Genomic DNA, 22,292 nt, shown 5'->3' with positions numbered 1-22,292 from the left:
GTATCCAATATATCAATGTTTGCAGCATAGATATTGATCCACTATTTTGTTTTCATTTATGAAGTGAAATCCTGTGAGCCCAACGGTAGACGCGTGCGATCGATTCGGCAACATCGAAATCACATTAGATCTTTCATCGGCTTTCATAATTTCACGAAGGACTTTTTCGGTTTTCGCTATTTCGCGGATTTTTCTGCTTTTATCATTATTTTCGCGGTGCACTTGCAACAAGCCAGCGGTGCACCGGTTAAGAACCACTGGTCTAGTGCCACAATATTTATGCTGAATTCCACCGATAAAAATGTTTTTTTTTTTAATTTACACCACCACCGACTGTGGTGGGCATGGCCCCCACATCATGAATGTTTGGCGGGCCCCCTTACCTATCACCAGGGTTAAGGGGAATGTGATGTTCTACAGTAGTGTTCCCAAATGGTATTCCGTGGATTTATCTATATTGTTAAATAATTCCCTTGAATTCTTGATTTGTCGGACCTCATATCATATTATCGATCGTTATCATACTATGAACCACTGGTCGCGACCCCCTCTTGTGGTAGCCAAGTAGCATTCGACCCTTCGATATTGGATAAATAACCATTTTTATTTTTCTAGAAACACTAAAAATAATTGTAATATAAAATGATACACGTGAATTATTATCATGTAGTTACGTCGCACCCCCAGTAAAATACTGTAGTAATCCAAAAATTGGCATTTTGCAGGAGAGCCATTTGAAGTTTCAAATATTCTTTGTAAATACAGGAAAAGTCTGAATGTAAAAATTATTACTCATTTTTATGGAAAAACATGATCTATTTTCAACTGTATTCACCATTTTTCTCTAAAACATATTCAAATTGAGATATTTGAAAATTTTTGAGTTACGACAGTATTTTATTAGGATATTTGAAAATTTCATGGTAAAATTTGAATCAACTCAATACTTTCTATGTAAATTTCCCTACCATCACTCTAATAATTTCGACTAATTTGTTGGGCACTGTAAAGGAAGGTTTTCAAAATATTAAGTTATGGTATAATCTTTAAAGATTTATTGAAAAAACAAGAAAAATACAATTATTAGTTCAAAACAACAAAAAAATACTTAATTATTTTATCTAATATGCAAATAAAAATTTTAGGTACGATTTTTAATATTTAAACATCACTTGGAAGAGAAGCCAAAAAATCATAATAAAATTCACGATGTGTAGCAGTGCAGAGAGAAAGCAAATCCTTCTTTTTAATTGTCATTATTTTTGGCCGCTCTTGATATGCTTTGGATAAATTGAGACCATCCATTGGTAACGGTTTACCTATTTGCCGTTGACGAACATTCAATTTCCTACATTCTTCATGATAACTAGTTTTAAAAAAATAATGTATGGCTAGTCTATGTCTACTTTTATAACTTTAATCTTCTGCCACAAAACTTTTTCTCCATTTTTATTCGTGTTGTAATTTTTACCAATTTTATCTGCTAGTTTTTTCATGTTGTGAAAATTATTTGTCGCCATGGGTTTAACAATGTATGGTTGTCCTGTTTTCTTACTTGTTTGTACAATGGTAATCATTTGGCAGGGCACTAATATTGGTCCACTTTTTAGAGCCCTAGTCTTCTGCTGCTCAATTGTAGAATGGACAATATCGCCTTCATTTAGGGTATGCCCGGTGACCAAAAACTTATGAGAGATCGTTTTATTTTTTTGTTAATTCCTGATAGCATATAAATACATTGCAGCAATGTATTTATTTTTATTCTGCCCTGCACAATTGTCTCTGTAAAAAATAAAATGCTCAATGTGGTGATATTTTTCACGTAATCGAGTACACAGCTACCAATTTCATTGGATCCTCATGCAACTTGACTCTTGTCCCACGTGTGTCAGTTTGCAATATTTTCAGTGATATTATAGACTCTTTGATTATACATGGCCAACTTTCGTTTATAATAGAAAGTTGACACATTTCCGCAAGGAAGCGGTAAAACAGCCTGCAAATCATATACAGCATTAATGACGCTATTTTGGCCATTAGTTCGGGATTCTGCTACGTCTTTGGCCTTTGCATCCTTTGCCTCTATTTTTCCAGGTTGATGTGTCTCATACTTTTCTTGAAGTTGTTTTTTTCTTTTGGTGAAGAATTATTGTATAGGTCGCATTCAACGCACAAATCTTTTTTAGGCTTAAAGAAGCTAATATTAAATTCGCCATTAAATATGGATGCGTATAATAGTGTTCTTTTCCAAAAGGCATATTGCTGTCATTTATATTTCAGCAATTGTTAATTTACCATCTAAAAACAAACTAGACGTCTGTGCACGCGAATAATGTTACTCGATCACTGGGAAAGACTTAATGTGAGCTCTTATATCATTTTTTAAATCGTCATCAATTTTTTTTGTGATTGCCATGGTGACCTCTTTGTTCTGGAATTGGGATTCCGGAAAGGAGATCTCTTGTTTTCCATGCAGTGGAGCAGTACCTTTCACTCACCCCATATGTGTTGATAAAGTATTTTTTGCATACTTTTTTTATTCTACTTCTATTTATTTAATTGAAGTTGATAATAAAAACTGTTGCCTCTACTGCTTCCAGTTTTTTTGTTTGAATACTTTGGAACAATAATATCCATGCAACTAGTGAGAAAATTACGCTGTATCTCAAGATCTTCCTGTAGTAACAGAGTTACAACAGTATTTTTTTGAAAAGTAATGTTTTAGTTTTTTAGAAAGCTTCTTGTAAAATACTGTCGTAACTTAGTTACAACACTATTTTATTATCGATTTAATAGTTTTCGGAAAGTAATGTACTGTATTAAGTGCTTTCTCTCTGACACTATTTGAGTTTGACAAACGACAGTATTTTATTAAAATAGCAAAAAAAAATACGAATCCAACCACATCCATAACTCGAAAACGCCCATTTCAGACTTACGACATTATCTTACTGGGGGTGCGACGTATATCATATTTTCATTATACTTCATATTTTTTATGTTAATTTTGATGAAGTAGTATAGCGCCACATGCAATTGTATTTATAATATAACAAATTTCTGGTGTGTGTTTATCTCACAATTAGACGAGCCGCCACGCCGGGCCCTCTTAAGCCCGGGCCCCCAGGCTGTAGCCCTGTCAGCCCATGGTGGCGGGTGTAATCGTACTTTTCGCTGAATTTTTATCGTCGATTTTGGGTTTTTTAATAGTGAAATTCCAAAATATTAATTGAAAATAGAAAAAAAAATATTATTGCATTTAACTTATAAGTACACAAACCTACCCAACAGAACACAGACTAATTTCTCGTTTATCGGACTTTTGTCTATTGCACTCGGTGTACACCACTCCGGAATTCGGGTGGACACCGAGAGTTTTTTGACATTTCCATTAGAGATTAGGTTTCTAAAAAAACCCGACATTAGTGTTTCGAAATTTTTGTATTAGAAATTAAAATCTAAGAAATTTTTCTAGAGGTTGCTGGAGAATTTCAAATCATTTTTTGCCGTGTTTTTATTTGTCTAATCTATTGGCTTTCAATTTCAATGTTTTTGGGGGGGGGCAAGGCCCCTTGCCCCCCCCCCTGGGTGCGCCACTGGAAAGGTGCATGCTGGGCATAACGCAAAAGGACAAAAAAAGGAATGAGTGGATAAAGGAACAGACAAGGATTAATGACGTGATAGAGTTTGCTAAAAACCTCAAATGGAAATGGGTTGGAGCATGGCTCGAAGAAAGGACAATCTTTGGACAAATTTAGTCATCCAGTGGTAATCAAGAGGTAAAAAACATCCGCAAGGTAGACCTAGAGGCCGCTGGATCGATGAAATGATAAAGTTCTGCGGAAAAACTTGGCAACGCAACGCACAGGAACGAGAGAAGTGGAATCAGCTTGGAGATTAGCGAGGCCTTCATCCAGCAGTGAATAGATTCAGGCTGGTGATGATGATGATGACATAATAATTTTTTTTTTTTTAAATGTGTTTTGCTTTGTTATATTTATACATATAAATTTTTTTAACTTACAAATTGTTTTATTTTGGCTAGGTAAATAAGATACAAATCCACATTAAACAATATCTTTAGAGGAAGAAGGATGGAAGGAAAATTGTATTATATTTATTCCTTTCTTACATATTCCAGTGGGTCTATTCTATACTTATCGAACACTAAATTGATAAATAGTATCAAACTTAGGGTAGGTTTGTATCAAAATATTAGCACTTATTGTAACAATTACACGAAGCTGGTTTTTATTGTTGCAATAAATGCGATATTTTAACAGCACCTATCTTGCTGCTGTTAAAATATCGCACTTATTGCAACAATAAAAACCAGCTTCGTGTAATTGTTACAATAAGTGCTAATATTTTGATACAAACCTACCCTAAGTTTGATAATATTTATCACTTTAGCGGTCGATAAGCATAGAATAGACCCACAGAAGTACTTTAATTGAATTAGAATAAAAAAAAATAATGATCATTCTATGTATATTTTCTTAGAAGTTATGAGTATTCGTTTAAAATAAAAATTGTTTTTTGGCTCTCCTGAACAATTGGGTATTTGGATTTGCATCCGTCTGCCTCTGAGGTACAGATTTTATTCCAGGATTTTTACTAATTCTTCGTTTACTTCACTGTTGCTGCATTACATTAGTAAACTCTGTTAACTCTACAATCTAGTCTAATCCGTATTATCGAACGGCATTAATTTACTAATTTTGTATTCAAACAGATTAGTACATACAAAATTATTATTGTTTGTCATCATATAAACTATTCCATCCAGGGGCGCACCAAGCGTGGGTGTTAAGGGTGTGAAACACCTGGGTGACAAAAATCCCCAAGAACCAGTCAACAGAACATGATAAAGGTACAATATTCCAAGAAAAAACAATCAGTCTCATAAGCTGTTTTTGCGGATAGTAAAAAGTCGCCTGCGTGCAATTCTCTTCAATGTTATTGACGATTATTATATAAATTTGGATTTCCGGCTACATCGATAAATATTGATCATTCCAAGTCGGTTTACAGAATTCAGAATATTACTTACTTATATTTTATAGGTAAAATATGCCATGGATAATTTGATGACAATTAAATAATTTTTCAATTTTGTTTTTTACTTTTTCCATATTTACACTAAACAAATAATTTTTAATTTAGGGGTGTGGCAATTTGGGGCTAGCACCCGGGCTGGAGCACCCTTAGCGCGTACCTGATCCCATCACTTCCACTAAGTGACTGAGGTTATCTACATATTCACAAAATTACTCATTAGTTTCCGTGATATACCTATGTGTATAATTATGTTACGCCGAATGTGTGAAATTGCGTATTAAATTAAATCGGTAAAAATTTGCCTATTTCATGAAAAATGCAAGCCTGTTGCCTTATTCATGAGTCCGTGAATTCGGCAGTATTTTTCTGCCTAGTTCATGCATTGGGGAAATTAGATAGTGGCGCTCCGGTGGTGTTTTTGCAACTAAACCAAATGTGTCAAATGCTCATGCATTAGTCAAAATAGATGGTCGCGCTCCGGTGGTGTTTTTTGAAACTAATCAAACTAACCAAATGCGTCAAATGTCATTGATCATATAAAAATATACCAATTAATAACTAAAATTACGTTCATATCCATTTACTATGCGCAAAAAAAATCTAGAACTATAATATGATAACGGAAGAATTTTATTAAAAGGTATTTTCGCGATTTGATTCGTGCTTGGGTATCACGCAATGGTCGATTGTTTGTTTGTGATTGTATCATAGACTAATATAATTTTAGATAGTATGATTTGATAGTTTGTTGACAGTTGTTAGCTAACCTTAAAATGGACATTCAGTTGAATTCCGAATTAAAAAACCTAACCTAATCATAATAATATATTATGTCCAATTATAACTAATAAAACCATCCGTATTAAATTTACTTTTTCTACTCTCATGTAGACAGTTTAAGAATTCCATACCATGCCGAATTCACGCACTCGGCAGATAATTTGCCTAATTCATAAATAAGGCAACGGGCTTGCATTTTTCAAGAATTAGGCAACATTTTGCCGATTTCATGTAATACGCAATTTCACACATTCGGTGTAACATATACATCAATGACGAAACAACCAAACGAACCAACCAAATCGACATTGTCAACTCATCAAGCAGTTGTGCATAATAGGTACTAGGGGTTCTTATTTGCCACGCGCGGCTTCGAGTATAGCCTGAAAGGCTTGAAGCTGATCGTAACACACCGTGGGTGTTTTTTTTTCGATTTACAATCGACTACAGCGGTTTTTCATTACGTAGGGCTCGAAATGGACCGGAGCGCCGTTCCAGTTCATGAAATCCCTGAAATCATCGCTCCGTTTCGTGAACAAATTAATTTAATCATTTGAGCTAGATAGGACATAATATAACGAAAAATTTTAACGCACTTATTTTTATAAAATATAGGTACATAAAATTAAAATAATTATTCGGAAAATTTTCAATTTCGAGCACTGATAATGCATCAATCGGATTCACTTTACCGGGGAAATTGATGTAGGTCATGGCCCCACAAGAGGGGGCTGACAGGGCTCTAGCCTGGGTGCCCGGCGAGGCCAATCGACCAGATAAGTGAGATAAACATCCAACACAAATTTGCTTTAATAGTAATAAAAGTCGCCTGCGGCGCTATTTTCCTTCAGTAATGTTATTACTTAAAATTATATGATTGTACGATAAAATTTTAATTGTGTATCGACACTCGACAACTCTTTAATTCAAATGGGTGTACATATTTATTTAATAAACTATAATATAATTTAATATTATATCTAAATATACACATTAATTTTACCGCGAAAACGCTTCTGTAGAGCATCACACTGCCTTTATCCTTAGAGATAGGTAGGGGGGCCGCCAAAGATCCTAGCATGGGGGCCCGGTTCAGATGTGGAGGCCATGATGTAGGTACTACGGGGCGTAAAATTATACACTTAAAAGTATTGTGGTATCGATTTATCAAAATAATTAATAAGTAATCATTTTGATTTCGAGTCGTGACTCTTGTGAATAATATAATAATAAATACATACTAACTTGCTTTCATTTTTGCACCAGGAAGATTTTATGAAAAATACTCCGAGGTCATCAGCAAAATTGTCAGTCTTGAATGTTTGCGGTATTTTATTTGTTTCCATAATTTTATTACAGATTTTGAAATTTATTTCAGTGAATGAATGAAGCAGAACAACATTGGAAGTATGAAATCCAAAACTAACATTTTTCGTTATATTCCGAAACATTTTATGCCTTTCGCCCACAGAGTTACTCATGTGTAACCGAACTAGTCGGTGATTGCAGTCACGAACTGATCAGTAACAATTAAATTTACTGATGTTCGCACACGGGTGGCATAAAGTAAAATTACTGTTTGAAATTTAAAGTCGGTTACAGTGCTGCCAACCGTACTAAAATTATAGTACTCGTACAACACTATCCACGATACTTGATTACTATAATTTTGGATGTTTTCGGATTAGGGCATAACACTTCATATTGGTTTTAGGGATATTGTTGTTATGAATCAGACGTGAATAGGGAATCCAATCCCGAGCCGAAATTCTGATCCCGGGATTTCGGGATTACAATTTGACAATCCCGGGATCCCGGGACTGGTCCCGGGATTGGCATTTTTTTCCATTGTTAATGTACAATTTTTATATTTACACATAACATTGATAAAATCGGTCAAAAATAAATCTAGTATAATTTATAATATTTAAGACATTTATTGTTAATATTGTATTTCTACGTTCAATCTTGGAAATACATAAGTTTAATGGAGTAAATAATATTAAATATATATATATATAAATAATAATGTGAATTTAATACGAGATTGCTGTTTCTGATAGTAAAGACTTAACGAATGGATTAGCGAGATTTAAAATAGAAAGCAAATAAGCATGGCGTACTTATGGCCTTTCCGCTTCATAAATCTAATTAGTCAGCCAAATATGAAATTGCCGTAAAACGTATGAGGTCACGGTGGAATTACTTTGTTAAAAGTGCGAAGCATTGCTTTTTTCCAATCTTTCTCATTTTTAATAATTTATGTGAAAAAATAAAATGAATCGACAACTTACACATGGGTATAAATCAAACTTCACTCAAACTCAGTTTATTTCTAATGTAGTTATTTTTTATTAAAAGTATTTTTTCTGTTATATTTTCGCTTTTATTTTATGTTCCATAAAAATTGATAAAAAAATCAATCCCGAAATCCCGGGATTATGTTTATCAATCCCGGGATTCATAGGTATCGAAAATAGCTCGGGATCCCGGGATTGGAATCTCTAGACGTGAACAATAGTAGGTTAACAATAAATAAATATAATATAGACATATTATGTATACCAAATTGCGCTTTAAAATGCATTATATTATATATACTCACACATACAGTCTTCCAACAAAATCGTAGCAGCAATTTGCAGTATTAATTAGCAATATTAATTCAGTTTACGTGACTAAACTTATACTTATTATAATAGTACCTACAGTAAACCCTTGATTATCTAGGATGGTCAGGAAATAATTGAATATTGAATAATAAATTACCTACTTAAACATTTTTCCGAGAGTGAAGTTATTCGAAATAACTGAGACAGATTGAAAACAAATCGCTCACGTGGCAATATTATAATCGAGAGTTTAGGTAGGTACTGTATAGTGTATATTATAATTTCGCCCAGTAACTAACTACATATTCATGTGGATTTCATAATGGACGCATGCCATTGTAGTATGATTCTTCACACCTTGTTCATACATAACTAGGGATTGTAATACCAGTATTTTTCGATACCGAAATACCAGTTTTAAAAATTGACAACATTCGGTATTGAAAGTGGATATAAAATGTATTAATATATATAATGAGGTTTAACATTACTGTAATTGTATGTTGGGTTATGCTTGTCTGGTTTATTTCCGTTGACCTTCGACTTTGGTGACCATAAGGCACATGCAAATTTGCGAAACACATTTATATTATAGACGGGTACCTACTTCCCTAGTTTTAAATTTATCCAAATATTTTCGCCAGTCGCCCGCGGCGTTGAACTTGCCAGGTCTATTTTCAAATGTATCTGAAATTGCGCTTAAATACGAGGGTGGGTCAATAAGTCCTTAGAAAAGCCGACAAGTGGCGCGACTAGTACTGTAAGCGGTTTGTTTTCATGCAGCGGCACTACCGATTCAGTATGCTGCGAAGTTTCAATCAGATTGGTCGGGTTGTTGTGTGTTTTTCGTACATTTAAAAAAAAAATTTGCTTGTGGAAAATGGAAAAATGGAAAATGGAGAAAATTGAGTTTAGAGCTGTTATTAAACATTTTAATATAAAAGGGTTAACAGCAAAGGAAATAAAAAATGAGTTGGATTTAGTTCACGGCATATCTGCTCCTTCACTTGCAACTATTTATAACTGGTTAAATGAATTTAAACGTGGTCGTACATCAACAAAGGATGAACCACGCTCAGGACGTCCTGTAGAGGTGACTACACCAGAAATGATCAATAAAATCCACGATATGGTGTTAAGTGACCGAAGATTAAAGTTGAGTGAGATAATTGAGGTTACAGGGATCTCAAAAGGTAGCGTCATTTCTATTTTACATGACAAATTGGGCATGAAAAATATTTCTGCAAAATGGGTGCCGCGTTTGCTCACAGTCGACAATAAACGCAATAGGGTGGTGGCCTCTAAAGCCCTGTTGTCGCTCATGCAACGCAATCCGGATGATTTTTTTCGTCGCTTTGTGACTGTAGATGAAACATGGATACACCACTATACTCCCGAGACGAAAGAACAGTCAAAGCAGTGGATTGCGAAGACAAACCATGTCCAAAGAAGGCAAAAACCGTAAAATCAGCTGGTAAGGTTATGGCTACTGTATTTTGGGATGCACGTGAAATTATTTTCGTTGACTATTTGGAAATAGGAAAAACAATAACAGGGGATTATTATGCATCTTTATTGGACCAGCTAAAAAACGAAATTGAAGAAAAATGGCCTCATTTAAACAGGAAAAAAATCCTCTTTCATCAGGACAATGCCCGTGTTCACACATGTTTACGATCAATGGCTAAAATTGAAGAATTGAAGTTCGAATTGGTCGACCACCCACCGTATTCGCCAGATTTAGCCCCCAGTGACTTTTTCCTTTTCCCAAACTTAAAAAAATGGCTAAGTGGACAACGTTTTTTTTCAAATGAAGAAGTCATCGATCGGACAAATGCTTATTTTGAGGACCTTCCGAAAACTTATTTTTCTGACGGTTTAAAAAAAATTGAGAAACGTCTAACCAAGTGTATTGAGCTCCAAGGAGATTATGTTGAGAAATAAAAAAAAAATACAAAAATAAAAACTGTTTTAATGCTTTTTTCTAAGGAATTGTTGACCCACCCTCGTACCTACTGTTCGTTTGTCTAATCATTAGGAACCTTAGCAGTGGCGAATATCTATATTATAATATAGGAAGGTAATAGAAATAATAATTCTACTATAACGGACTTGCCTGTGCAATTATTGTTTTATGTTTATCTACGCAATAGTAGCTTATACAATATTAGAGAAATATAATTATTTTTAACAAAAAATGAGCAATATCGTGATTGGTTTTACTTCTTACGGGATAAACGTAAACAAGTTGTTAAGTATGAGTGCAAGAAAAAAAATAGGTGATAATACTAGTGGGGCACATAGACATCCAAGAACATTTCATAAAATAAATTTATTGAAAAATCATTCGAAGAAGAAAGTGCCAACAATTCAACTACATACCTACTATATAGATATTAAATTTGTAAACATCAGCATTTCTGCCATATCTTACCTTCACCTATTTTAAAAGTTAGATATAATATGCAGTTATTTAGATATTTTTGCTGTAAAATATTAATATTTTAAAGAGATTTTTATATCAATATGCATTGTTTTCTGTTTTTTATATTTTTCACAAATACCGGTATTCAATAATTGGAAATAGCGAAATACTGGTATTGGTATTTTCATTCGGTATTGCAATCCCTATTCATAACAAGATATGCCATGGCCTATGAGACGTGGTTAGCGAATTCAAGGAAACCAGAGATGCCGAAGAAAACTAACGTCGAGGAGTGGTGTCCGGCGACGTGTCCATTATGTCATCAATTAAAATTAAAACCTTACGCTTGAATATCTTCATCTGTTTACCGGTCATTTCCTCCAGTTCAGGCAACAGGCTTAGAAGAAACATTTTTTTTGCATTACTTTGGGAATCGTTGGAAGAAGTGGCAATGGTGGCCTTTGCATTCAAATAATTATCCATAAAGCTGTTATCGACTTCACTAAGTGTTCGTTTCTGTTTGCGAGCGAAGCTTTTTGTCGGGGCGGTTACAGTATGGAACTGCAGAAATGGTTTCTCATGCTGAGATACGTCCTCTGACTGATGGGAAGATCGTGACGATAGTGAAGGTGTTTGGTGTTGAGAATCTTTCTCGTCATTCTGTAGGACATACACAGTTTGTTCTTCAGGTGATATTTCTGGCAAATTTTCAGTTGTTGTATCGATTATGGTTTTTATGAACGGTACTATAAATAGCATTGCGTTATATAAATAATAAGGTTTTTTTGTCTTTGTCCCCGATCCACTTAAAGCAGGTTTCAAATGACGAACAAAGACTGCACGAAGGTTTTTCCATTTTTCCTTGCACTCCATTCCTAAAATAAAATATGAATGTAGATTGTAGGTAATTAAAAATAACGCTTACACTATACACCCAGTGTGAGATGCATTGTTATCAAACAATTAATACAGTCGAACTTCATTATTACGAGGAAGATGAGACCGATTGAATTTGCTCGTTATAAGCATTAGCATTACTACTCGTTATATTGTTATATAACATTTTTCGCGCCAGGTTCTATTTAACTTTAAGCATAGAACATAAAAAATCTGAAAAACATCGTAAAAATCCCCGAAACAAGCATGGTATTCATAAACTACGAAATAAGTTGTGTAATGTAATGAAGTGCTGAACCGCCGCCGCTGCTAGGTGACTGACTTCACAAAACTTGGATTTTTTACATGCAATTTCAACCATAATATGCGTGGATATTTTTTCAATGTTACGTTATCCGATCCCGGCGGCATCGGTCTAGTTAACTGCCCGGTCGGATTTTATTGCTTAGGGTCGAAAATATTGTTTTTAAACGATCAACACATTAACAGTTTTGCTCGGTATACCCGAGAAGTACCTAGTGTGACGCCCCCGTATGGTCCCCATTTGGGTGTGTCTTTGTGTACCTGGAGACGCCCGAATCGGTATCAAAGCCAACAAATAATAACGGCTGATTGCGAAAATAATTAAATAATGTATAATACCACTAATAAATAATATCTGACCGGCAACATTGTCCAAGGAAAAAAAAACACGTATGGCAACGTCGCATTGTGCACAGCTCGCGAGTCCAACGGTTTTTTTTTTGGCGGGCAGATCGCGACAAGCAGCAAAATCGCGAACGCGTACATTTTGCGCTCCGTAGGATTAAATGATAAAAAATGTAACCATATAGTATATATTAACACCAAATAAACCTCGTCGTTTCCGAAACCATTCCAGTGTATCAATTATCTACCTCCAAATCCTAAAACGCAGACGATAAACCAGAAAACAAAACCCAAAGTGACAGTTGAGAAATCCACACACGCCAAAATGGAGGGGAGTGATAAGTGGCCCCAGTCAACGTGGGACTACGCTTCTTGATTTTGATCGTCTGGAATCAAGAAGCAGGTGAAATTTCTTTCACCCGGACACACCCTGAGATTCAAACACCGGAATAGGAAACGGCGAGGAAGAAACATCCAGAGGCTTGCCTCTGGTGGCGCTCAACAAACTATAATAATAAACAGTAGAAAGAGGATGCTGCCAAAGCCAAGCCAGTGAAGAAAAGAGCAGAAACACCCGGATTGCGAAGTCATGGCTCCCGATGTACTCCCGACCAACTGCATCCGCCAGCGAACTTGGCCCACGGACGAGTGTATCGGGCAAGACCCTGGCTCCAACGAGGGAAAACGGCATCAAATGCCCTGCATCATCAGCCGCTTGAGCCCTCTTCGTCAACAGCAGCGTGTCTGTGAGCCTTGCAATCAGCCCTGGCCCAGATGCACCATGATGAAGAGAGCTACAAAGCGGCCTTCTTCAGCTGAGCAAAGCAGCCTCCATCAGGGGAAAGCAGCCAAGCAGCATCCTCAGCCATTAGCATCATAGATTAGTTAGGTTTAAGTGTTTTGTGTTTGGAAGCGATGTATAATAAGTTATTTCAGTGCTCGAAGTGAAAAAATTTACAACCCGGAGCGGTTGTATGAGGCAGAATGGCGTTCCGGTCCATTTCGGGCCCTGATATATTTTTTAAATTATTTTTATAAACTCTAAAGCCATTTTAAGTATAAAATTAAGTTTTCGCATATTATATTAGTATAATATCAGTGCAGTGCGTGTAATTCGATAGCCGCGGCAGGGCAAGCGAGCAAAAAAAAAGGGGGTCGAGTAATGTGCCGGTATGCACTTTCGTGAGGGATCGACTGATTTTCGGACGGTCGCTGTTGGGAAGGCTGGGTGCGACGTCCTCTCTCAGCATCCGCCCGTACGGTAGGCCTGGGAGCCGCGAACCACTACGCCCACAAAGCGGCGTAGTGCTGCATCCGAAACTCTCCGTTTGCCGACGGTCCGAGGGTGTTGAGAGGGCTGGGCGCGACGCCCTCCTCTCTCAGCAGCTTTACGGTGGGCCCGGGAACCGCGAACCACTATGCTACAGTGCTGCATCCGAGTCTCTCCGGCCGCCGACGTACCGGTGGGGCTTCGATCCTTCAACGTCTAGAGACGCAACCACCCCTTATCAAGCCACCGCACTGTCCAGTTACACACGCTATCGTAATCAGCCCTTAGTTGGCCCGACCCCATTCGGGCCTTTCCAGAGAGGTGCGCTTGTGACGCCCCCGTATGGTCCCCATTTGGGTGTGTCTTTGTGTACCTGGAGACGCCCGAATCGGTATCAAAGCCAACAAATAATAACGGCTGATTGCGAAAATAATTAAATAATGTATAATACCACTAATAAATAATATCTGACCGGCAACATTGTCCAAGGGAAAAAAAACACGTATGGCAACGTCGCATTGTGCACAGCTCGCGAGTTCAACGGTTTTTTTTTTGGCGGGCAGATCGCGACAAGCAGCAAAATCGCGAACGCGTACATTTTGCGCTCCGTAGGATTAAATGATAAAAAATGTAACCATGTAGCTAATATAAAGTAAATAAACTCGTCGTCTTCCGTCATAATTCCGGTGTCCTTAATTATCCACCTTCATCCCAAATACAGACGATAAAAAAGAAACCAAAACACAAAGTGACAGTTGAAAAATCCACACATACCAAAATGGAGGGGAGTGATACTAGCTTATTATAAAAGTGAATAAATGTATGGAGAAAATCATAAACTAAAATGTCAACGAATGTTTCCTCATTACATCCGAGATCTAGCTATTTCCGTGATCGTAATAACCAATATCAAATTCAAAGTATAATCCAGTGGTTTTAAAACTTTATAGTTTCACGACATACTTAAAATAATGTATGTTCTGTACCAGAGGACAGCATCCTCTTTGCCATAGACTATAGAGGGTGCAATATAAAACCTTTAGCGGCACACAATTATCAATAGGTACGGCTTATAATTTGGATTATCATTGATTCCCAGCCGGAATACCGCAAAACTCAGAGGCTCCGGGAACAGTGCCAGGGTTTCCGCAAGAATTCGGATAAAGTTTTTTTTATACCTAATTGAACAAATCAATACCTATTTTGAACATTTAGCTTGGTTAGATAATATATCGTGTCATATAAGTACCTCCACAGTGAGAGTTTTACTTAGCAGTGAAGATTGTGTAGCAAAAATGGATGTATTTATAAAGAATTGTGAAATGAGGTCAGTAATAATTGTCTGTACTTACATGTACCTACTGGTCATTTGATTTCTATGAAAGTGTTTACAATATTATGTAGGTCCGTAAAATCAGAAGTGTAGGAAATTAAAATATGTTTTTAAAACTATTATGTAAGTATTAGGTAGGTAGGTAATTGATTATGATTAAGTTTACTAACTGCCGCCAGTGACCTCCTGTAGATATATATGTAGGTATATCGAGCGTTATTAATAATTAGGGATAGATACAGCGATGGCAACAGTACAATACTATAATTTTAATTACGCGAAAAATGTAAAATATTATAATTTTCCGCCAAATATACCAAAACACTATAATTTTAAAGGATTCAAAACGAAAAATGTTCCTGTACTATATATTTTTTTATAAATATTATAATTTGTACGCCTTTGTACTATAATCAGCATAGAAAAAGATGCCAGCACTGGATAGACATAGATAGTATCAACAGACGCGGTGAAATAATAATACTTCAAAGTAGAGAGAGGAGAGAGAAATGTTTTCCCGCGGCCGAGAGGCCTCGAATTTCGAACGATCTACTTTCGCACAATTCGCTATTACGTAGGTACATTTTCTTAAAATGTATATATATATTATTATTATAATTTATATATTGATTTGTGTTGATAATACAAAAAATGTGCGCTTCCATGCAGTCGCCACTCTCTCCTCCGCTCCCCGCCACCTTTTCAAATAAGTACCTACGTACAAGGGTGGTACCTATTCATTGACAAGTTTATAAAGAAAACACCCGATTGCTAATACGCCTCGTTAACTTTATTATACACATTGATAAATAAATAATTTAAAGTAGGTAGTGATACCGAGAAGAATTGGATTGGAGAACTCACATGTATGCTGGCAGCGTTCTTCACGAGTATCACCTTGATTGAGGGTTGTGTGGACATCAGGACATATAATTCGAGATAAAACACGTCTTTAATTTGACAGTCCCACGTGGAACTACATTTATTTAAGCTAGGGCATAGGCAAACATTGGTAATATTACATCACTTTTACATGTAAAGAGGTCTTAAATTAGTTACCGCACTGTCTTTATATTGGGGGTCGGTTTATCATTATTGTCCCGCGCGCTAAGCACTGATTCACTTTGATGGCAACTATGTAGATCATTATTCACGCGGCAACGATGAGGGGTGTCACTCTTCCTAAGATATGATAGCTTTTGATTGATTATTTTTAACGTGAGGATCATAACTGAAACACGTGTTAAAGGCATCCGCCGCGCCGAAAACGGCGGGGTAATGTTTTTGCCGGCTTCGCTGCCAGATCGGAACTGAGCCTGACTTTCGAAAAATATCTAAAAATCTTAATGGCGAAGGGGTACTTTCTCGCCTTGAGGGCGCGATTTCCGAGGGGTGCGGGGGGGTTGTTTGTCACAGCTTGGGGCTGTCCGTTTTGGACGTTATTTGTTATCTTGAGACGCGCAGGTACCCGGTCTCGGTTCGGAAGGAACGCCGAGGGGTCGCCTTTGTTTTGCAAAAAAAAAACAAAAATGTTTAAATTTTTGTGTTTGCAGTGCAGGGCTGTTTAACTTTTACAGGGGCATTTTTAATATCGATGCTAAATGCCTGATGCGGTATTCGAGACTGCGTATTTGGTAATAAACGCTCCCCCTTCTTTTGTCTCTAATTTCGTATCAGGTATCGGACAGGGTCCAGTAAAATGCATGGGGTGCGTATTGATGAAACAAAGAAAATCTTACTAATAAATCGCGGGGGTTTTGAATGGTTCGCGTCGGTACCACATTGATAGGTTTTCATTAGGTCGTTTGTTCGGTCCGCGAGCGGGATGCTCAACGGATTATGAGTCTCGTGCCGTTCGGAGACGCCATTTCGTCTTGCGAGATTTTTCTCGGCAAGTGCCAACGATTCTGGAGGGTAGCCGGGTATGGTAGGGTGTCGTCACATCATCGGCTTCTTTCGGCTGCTGCAGCAGTCAGGATTGGGTTGCCTATTCAGGGGTAGGCGGAGGGTTGCGGAGATCAGGTGTCGTTCGGCGGGAGGTGCAATTTGGACGTGTGCTGGGATGCGGCGACTCCGTCGCAAGATTGACGCGGGGATGCGAAGACAGGGCTGAGTTCTCGTGCTAGGGGTCGTCGAGCAGAGGGGGGAGCGACCTCAACTGGGAAGTTGTACCCTGGACTTTTCCAGGACCTCCAGCGTCGGTGGTCCCCGGCAGCTGCCAGTGGACGGGGGGGTGGCTGCAGCATCGTAGGAACGTCCGTTCTGTGAGAACCCACGTTCGTGGCATTTTCGGGTTTCGTTGCACTGATTTCTCATCATGGACATTAACGTCGTTTTAATTTTTGGCGGCTCGCAATATTTTTTTTTTTAAACACTGTGTATTAGGTTGAACGCCCCTGGTTTTGATTTTTATCTTGTTTGGTTTACGCGCGAATTTGTTGTTACTAGGTTTGTCTCGTAATTTTCACTTTGTTTTAACGGTAGCGTGGGCGAAATATATTTTTGCTTAGGGTTTTTTTTAATAATAGGGCGCCAGAGAATTTATTTTTATTTTCAAAATTCACAAAACTATAGGTTTGATGTCACACATTTGGGTTTCTCAGGGTCGTGGTTCCCGAAGTCGCATTGACTTCGTTCGCCTCACGCATGGGCGACAGAATGATACCGAGAAGAATTGGATTGGAGAACTCACATGTATGCTGGCAGCGTTCTTCACGAGTATCACCTTGATTGAGGGTTGTGTGGACATCAGGACATATAATTCGAGATAAAACACGTCTTTAATTTGACAGTCCCACGTGGAACTACATTTATTTAAGCTAGGGCATAGGCAAACATTGGTAATATTACATCACTTTTACATGTAAAGAGGTCTTAAATTAGTTACCGCACTGTCTTTATATTGGGGGTCGGTTTATCATTATTGTCCCGCGCGCTAAGCACTGATTCACTTTGATGGCAACTATGTAGATCATTATTCACGCGGCAACGATGAGGGGTGTCACTCTTCCTAAGATATGATAGCTTTTGATTGATTATTTTTAACGTGAGGATCATAACTGAAACACGTGTTAAAGGCATCCGCCGCGCCGAAAACGGCGGGGTAATGTTTTTGCCGGCTTCGCTGCCAGATCGGAACTGAGCCTGACTTTCGAAAAATATCTAAAAATCTTAATGGCGAAGGGGTACTTTCTCGCCTTGAGGGCGCGATTTCCGAGGGGTACGGGGGGGTTGTTTGTCACAGCTTGGGGCTGTCCGTTTTGGACGTTATTTGTTATCTTGAGACGCGCAGGTACCCGGTCTCGGTTCGGAAGGAACGCCGAGGGGTCGCCTTTGTTTTGCAAAAAAAAACAAAAATGTTTAAATTTTTGTGTTTGCAGTGCAGGGCTGTTTAACTTTTACAGGGGCATTTTTAATATCGATGCTAAATGCCTGATGCGGTATTCGAGACTGCGTATTTGGTAATAGTAGGTACCTACTTACACTTTTCAATGTTTTTTTAACATCCCTATACTTTAAAATGTAAAATAGTTAGTTTAAACGGTACTAGTCGGTTATCCTGGATACAGCGGCAAACAATTTTTGAAAATAGTCAATATACTGGATTATTTCTATAGGTACCTATATTTCGGGGGTCTAGGATCATAAGGGCGAAACTACAAAAATGGCTGTTTTGAGTTAAATATTGCATTGTCTTGCTAGAACGCATTTCTATCATATGTACAAAGATGAAACTCGTACGTATAGCGGTTTGCCAGATATTACTTGGCGTATCTACAAATCCACATAGAATTTTAATGTCATATGGGTGAATGTCCTCTTACACCTGTGTGACTCTGACATTAATGCCGATTAATCAAAGACACTTCGACGTAAGCGGCGTTTCGCCTTTATGTCACTGACATAAAGTTTAGTTTATGGAAGTTTCGTAATTTTTAGTTTGGCGTAAGTTGTCAATTTGACTTAAGTAAACACTTGTTATCGGTTCATATTTGCATATCAACAATGTTTTGGAGAGGTAATGATTGTGGATATCTTTAAACAGAACCAACGTAGAAGCATGCGAAGTAAGTAATTACTTATGTATATTTAAGTTATGTTATTTCGACTCCTAACCGGTCAAATTGTTTTTAAATGTAATCTGATTAAATATTTATATACTTACAGCATCATTATAAATCATGTTTTTGCAGATCGAAATACAGAATTGGAAGACGAAGAACTGAATGTTTTGGACTCAATCATGTACCAGATAATACACCGACTAATGATTATAATTTCAAGGAGAATAACTCTGATAAACAGTTAACCTTGATGAAATATTATAATGAATTGTTCATTTGTTCAGATATGGCTTTATCTACTAGCTGATTGTATTAAAAATACGATTTTTTTCTCAGACATGCATATTATCATCTTAGGAGTTACTTCGTGGTTGCAGAGCTCAAGATAATATTTTCGAGAGTTTCTCCCTGATACGTTACCAGGATGGCCAGCAAAATGACTAATGGAAAATAATGCAGAATTTTCACTCATCATAAAAGACAGAATTGAACTCTATTATGTATTATATAATTTATATTTTATATTTTTTTTAGAAAACCGGACTCAAAATATCTGTCTTTTGTATTAAAAATACTATTTCTTTTCTTAGACGTGCACATCATCCCAGAATTTACTTCGTGGTTGAATAGTGAAACAGGATTTTTTGAAGAGATTGTATTTGAGCCATTACCAGGACATTCGGAACAATTATTATTGTCAGTAGAAAATATATTAGAACCTACGCATGAACCACCATTATATGCTGAATTTAACCATGGTATATACTTCATAATATTATTTTCAATAAGAAATGATGTCGGTGATGTCCGATAATATTCAATTCAGAAATAAGATTGTGTTTTTGATGAGTTAAATAGTAAACGAACACGTATTGCTAAGTCGTACGAATGCAAAAGAAATAAACATATAACTAATAGACAAAACGGAATGTCATATGTTTCAGTTACAGGTAAGCAAATTGAAGGAAGTTATTTAAAGCCCAAAGTCTGTTCTAAATGTCCCAGAAAGTGCAATGAGAATTTTACCGAAACAGTACGACAGACAATGTTGAATTCATATTGGTCTTTATGCGATATTGAAAAACAAAGACCGGATGGTGCCACAAGATGTTCATTATAAAACATAGTCATTCCCAAAAATTCCGATAGTTAATCAAATGTTCTTTGAATCCGGGCACTCGCAAATGAAATGAGATTCCGTTCATGCGAGAATCGAAAACCAAAGCATTTGGATATAAATACCATCCATCCGCATGGTACTCTGCTGTTCAGATGGCACACAAAAAATACTATGTAACTGAGATGGATCAACAAGATTTTATTGATTTTTCTGAATTACAAAAATGCATATAAGAAATATAGAATAAAATAAAAATAAAAAAGAAAAAAATAAGAAGATTGATGCGGATGGAGAAAGTGTTATACGATTCATACGGATTGATACGGATGGAGAAAATATGGATTTGACGAGCCATTCAAAATGCTCCAAGTCATACGAAGAGAAACTAGAATAATTAACCATTCGTCTTTTCGACTCCAGCCTAAATATAACGCATCACTTTCCCTCACTGCGAAAAAGATATCAATGGGCATTATTCAGGAACAATATCATTATTTTTACAATTCTTTAAAGTTGTCAAATCTTGAAAATAATTAGGAAAACATGGATGAAGATGCATAACAAAATTATGTATATAGTTAGATTTAGGAATAGAATTTGATAAAATAATTTCGCCTATGTTTTGTATTATCTATATTGTATTATGAACAAATATTTACCAGTAACCTTATTTGAAAATATTTTGAGAGACAAAAGGGCGAATGTCTCCCATTAATTATATTTTATTTTTTTCCCATCTAACTAATGTCTAAAATGACGATATTGATGCTCTACATTACTCTTATGAATATGTTACAATAGCTTTATTTTTTTTTTTCTATTTTTACAGTGTGAAATTGTTTTTTTTAACAATAAAAACTATTTTACCCTATTTTCCCATTTATCTCAGTACAGTGTTTTTGTAGTTCGCCCTTATGATCCTAGACCCCCGATTTCTAACCTAACATAAAACTAACAAATAATCCAGTATATCAGCTATTTTCAAACTGTGTTTGCCGCTGTATCCAGGATAACCGACTAGTACCATTTAAACCATCATTTCATGCCAATTATGCCAAAATACAATAATTTAGTACCTACTACAAGTTTTTACAAAAATACTAAGTATATTTTACTTACTTTTCGTAAAATCTACTAATAAAATTATGACAAAAAGATGGTGACACTGAATTTGAAATTGAATTTCAACATACTTGTTAAGTTTATTGTTTTTCCTACTTCGTTCCATGCCTTTTCCGTGATATCTTTGCGGGAATATTCCGGCAGCTTGTTATTATACAGACAGGGATATTGTTTCACTTCTGTCACAAATTTTATATTTAGCCGTTGATCACTCATATTATTTTGAATGTTTTGTTTTGGGTGGCTAATAATGGCGATCAGTAAACACAATATTACGTTATTACGCTTTGGATTGGATAGTGACTAAAATCACTAAAATGACAGACGCATTGCAAACCGATAAAGAACTAGGAACTAATAGCGCTACCGGTGTTACCAACTGTCGTTGGAAAAAAACCCTATATTAGAAAATGCTAGCTGGCAAATTAATGGTTGATGTTCTTAAAATTTATCGTGACGTCTAGAAACTAGTTTTTTGGGTACCGTCCAATCTCTTTGAGTTTTTCCGATCCGGGAAGTTATGAATGATACATATTGCAATAAAATGACAATGTACATATCCATATTATGACCACCAGAGATTTTAGTCAAGTAGGTAATTGGTACCTACCTATATTACATATATAAAAATATTTGGTTGTGTTGTTGCAGACGTCGCACATAAAACGATTATGATTAGACCAGTGGTTTCCAAACGGGAGGGCGCGAAAAGTTTAACATTTAATCCTTTTTTGCTTCGTGTAAAACTGTAAAACATACACTTTTTACACTAAATTTTAATATCGGTAAAGTAATATGCAGTAAACGTTTCATATTCAAAACTTCGTAGTATACCCATGCTACACCCCCTCACAGGGGTTCGGGGGAAAACGTAGTTCTACGTCAAACCCGCTAGTTGCAGAAGCGAATCCTCATTCATTGAAATACGTCATATTCCAATTCCAGTGCTAACGCGTAAGC

At 36.5% G+C, this 22,292-nt stretch overlaps 1 protein-coding gene across 1 annotated transcript; it reads right to left on the bottom strand.

The window, feature by feature from the left end:
* Nucleotides 1-11,021: 11,021 nt before the first annotated feature.
* On the bottom strand, nucleotides 11,022-21,665 carry LOC147064357 (uncharacterized). Its single transcript, XM_085957871.1, has 2 exons — nucleotides 21,404-21,665; nucleotides 11,022-11,753 (listed from the first exon to the last, which is right to left on the bottom strand). Exons 1-2 carry the CDS (start codon nucleotides 21,546-21,548, stop codon nucleotides 11,158-11,160), a joined length of 741 nt encoding a protein of 246 aa, XP_085813997.1. The 5' UTR covers nucleotides 21,549-21,665; the 3' UTR covers nucleotides 11,022-11,157.
* Nucleotides 21,666-22,292: the final 627 nt, after the last annotated feature.

Source organism: Rhyacophila brunnea, unplaced genomic scaffold, assembly GCF_057557595.1.
Source record: "Rhyacophila brunnea isolate RB1 unplaced genomic scaffold, BYU_Rbru_1.0 scaffold_7, whole genome shotgun sequence".
In the NCBI taxonomy this organism is placed as follows: domain Eukaryota; kingdom Metazoa; phylum Arthropoda; class Insecta; order Trichoptera; family Rhyacophilidae; genus Rhyacophila; species Rhyacophila brunnea.
The sequence above is the reverse complement of the archived record's forward strand: the minus strand, read 5'-3'. Positions and strand labels throughout refer to the sequence as shown.

What these genes read in the sequence shown, in the direction of transcription:
- LOC147064357 (XM_085957871.1), bottom strand. Translation starts at nt 21,548, where the DNA reads ATGAGTGATCAACGGCTAAATATAAAATTTGTGACAGAAGTGAAACAA. An exon ending in AAAAACAATAAACTTAACAA is followed by an intron (nt 11,754 to 21,403) that starts GTATGTTGAAAT and finishes ATTTTATTTTAG; the next exon opens with GAATGGAGTGCAAGGAAAAA.